The sequence below is a fragment of the Gekko japonicus genome, unplaced genomic scaffold, assembly GCF_001447785.1.
Source record: "Gekko japonicus isolate JY-2015 unplaced genomic scaffold, Gekko_japonicus_V1.1 scaffold1187, whole genome shotgun sequence".
Taxonomy (NCBI): Eukaryota; Metazoa; Chordata; class Lepidosauria; order Squamata; family Gekkonidae; genus Gekko; species Gekko japonicus.
The window spans coordinates 550,280-552,201 of NW_015165860.1; the positions used below are offsets into that span (position 1 = coordinate 550,280).

At 41.8% G+C, this 1,922-nt stretch overlaps 1 protein-coding gene across 1 annotated transcript in view; it reads left to right on the plus strand.

The window, feature by feature from the left end:
* Positions 1-704: 704 nt before the first annotated feature.
* Positions 705-1,922, plus strand: part of BSG (basigin (Ok blood group)) — a 19,021-nt gene continuing 17,803 nt past the window's right edge. The window contains exon 1 of the mRNA XM_015411217.1: positions 705-723. Within this exon, the coding sequence (XP_015266703.1) occupies positions 705-723 (19 nt within the window). The remainder of the gene's footprint in view (positions 724-1,922) is intronic.

Genomic DNA, 1,922 nt, shown 5'->3' on the forward strand with positions numbered 1-1,922 from the left:
AAAATTGAATACACCACCTATTGAAGAAATTAAATGATAGCCACATATTCTTATGGTACCCCAGGGTTTTCTTGTTGCTTTTTACTTTATAATTGCTTTTGAAACGGTATAGTTGGGAGAAATGTCATTTGCTTTCCTAGTTCACAAAAATGGGTTTGCCACAAGACAAATGGAGGTAGATGGCTGATGCTGTATTTTGCTGTCCCTCTAAGTTGAAGTAGTTTGAAATGGTTCTTATTTACCTAGGATGGTACACTTTCTGTTAGCCTTCTTAATTCAATTTATAAGTGAAGTTTGCCTTTAACTTGTATATTTCCTCCCTTGTCTCCATAGAACACATCAGTTTCTTGTTCATACCATGCTAACACAGTATTGACTCCAGTGCACTAAGTTCCCCCCACCCAGGTATGCCATAAAAAAGGGTCATAAGAACATAAGAGACGCCAATGTTGGATCAGGCCAAAGGCCCATCCAATCCAAAACTCTGTGTCACACAGTGGCCAGAAATACCAGGTGCCATCAGGAGATCCACCAGTGAGGCCATCTTACATATGCATACATACTCTTTGGTGTATAATGCTGGGGGGGGGGGTGCCTTCCCTTTAAGTAAATATGGTATGCCCCCCCCCCACTGCATTTTATTAGCTTATATGGGCATGCAAGAACATAGGGGTTGGAGAAGAGCATTCAGGAAATCCATTAACATGGCTAAGAATTACACAGGTAGTGGTGACTATGCAGGATGTGATGAAACGTACTACACACATAACTAAAGCATGAAAGTGTGCTCAGGAACTCATTCCAGCAAGTTAAAAGGGAAAGAAATCTATACAATTCTATACAATTCTTGAATTTAGTCTGCCTTTTGAAGGCACATGATGCAAGTAATAGAACTAAGTAAGCATTTCCCATTTTTGAATTCATTATATTTCCCAACATCCATGATTTTGGTATGAACAGCTAAACATTACATTCAGTTTGTACAAAATGAAGCCTTCAGCATAGGAGCATAATGTAAAAACCTTTGGTCATTCAAACCGCATGCCTTTTCCACTGCAGAATTGTGTCCTTTTGGAGAAGCAAGGATATCCGTTCAGCTCTCGTTTGCATTTATTAGCTAATTATCCCACATGATGTATGGGCATGTGGATTAACAATGTGAACCATATGTGTTTTGTTTTTTTTTTGCTTTTTTATCAGGTATTTGGGGGGGAGGGAGCATCTGGACATTAGGTGTCTTTAGGTTATAGTTTCCTCTTTTTCTTGGTTTAAACGCACACCAGAGCCAAAATATTCCTTTGAACAGGAGAAAAAGAGTTCAGAGTTCTGAAGAAAGGGTTGGAGGCCTGTGATTTTATTGTATGGCACAAGACCTCTGGTCAGAGGAGCTTACTGTTAATAATGGAAAGAAAGTGTGGAGGCTGCTCTTGTCTGCATGGCATGGAGAACTCCTATTTTTTTGCTTTTGTTAAGCTGTTTGTTTACAGATCTTTCACTAACTAGTGAATGCTCCGGCTTCTGTTCCTTTCTCCACGGTAGGGAAATTCCTGTTCCAGCTCCTCCTTCAAAGCTTGAGCGTAATCACCTCTGTTCTTGGATAGCCTTGCAGCATTCAGGGTGATCCATAGTACAGAAGTGACTTAAATGACACGGACTTGATGCCCAGGCCAAGTGAAGTGTCCCGATCTCAGTTTTGCTTTTGATTGTTAGCTCCAATAATTCACATGGATGTGTTTATCTAGTCCAGTTATTGAGCAAGAGGGTGCCAGAGGCTTGCGGAACAGACTGGCCAGTAGAGAGAGAGCTGTAGGTGCAGCTGACAGGAGCCCCACACAATACTACCCTGTCACTACGGCCAGGCCGTGTGCCAGGAGTTACCCAACTTGATCAGCTGACAGCCCGGGCCATGTGAGGGTAAGCAG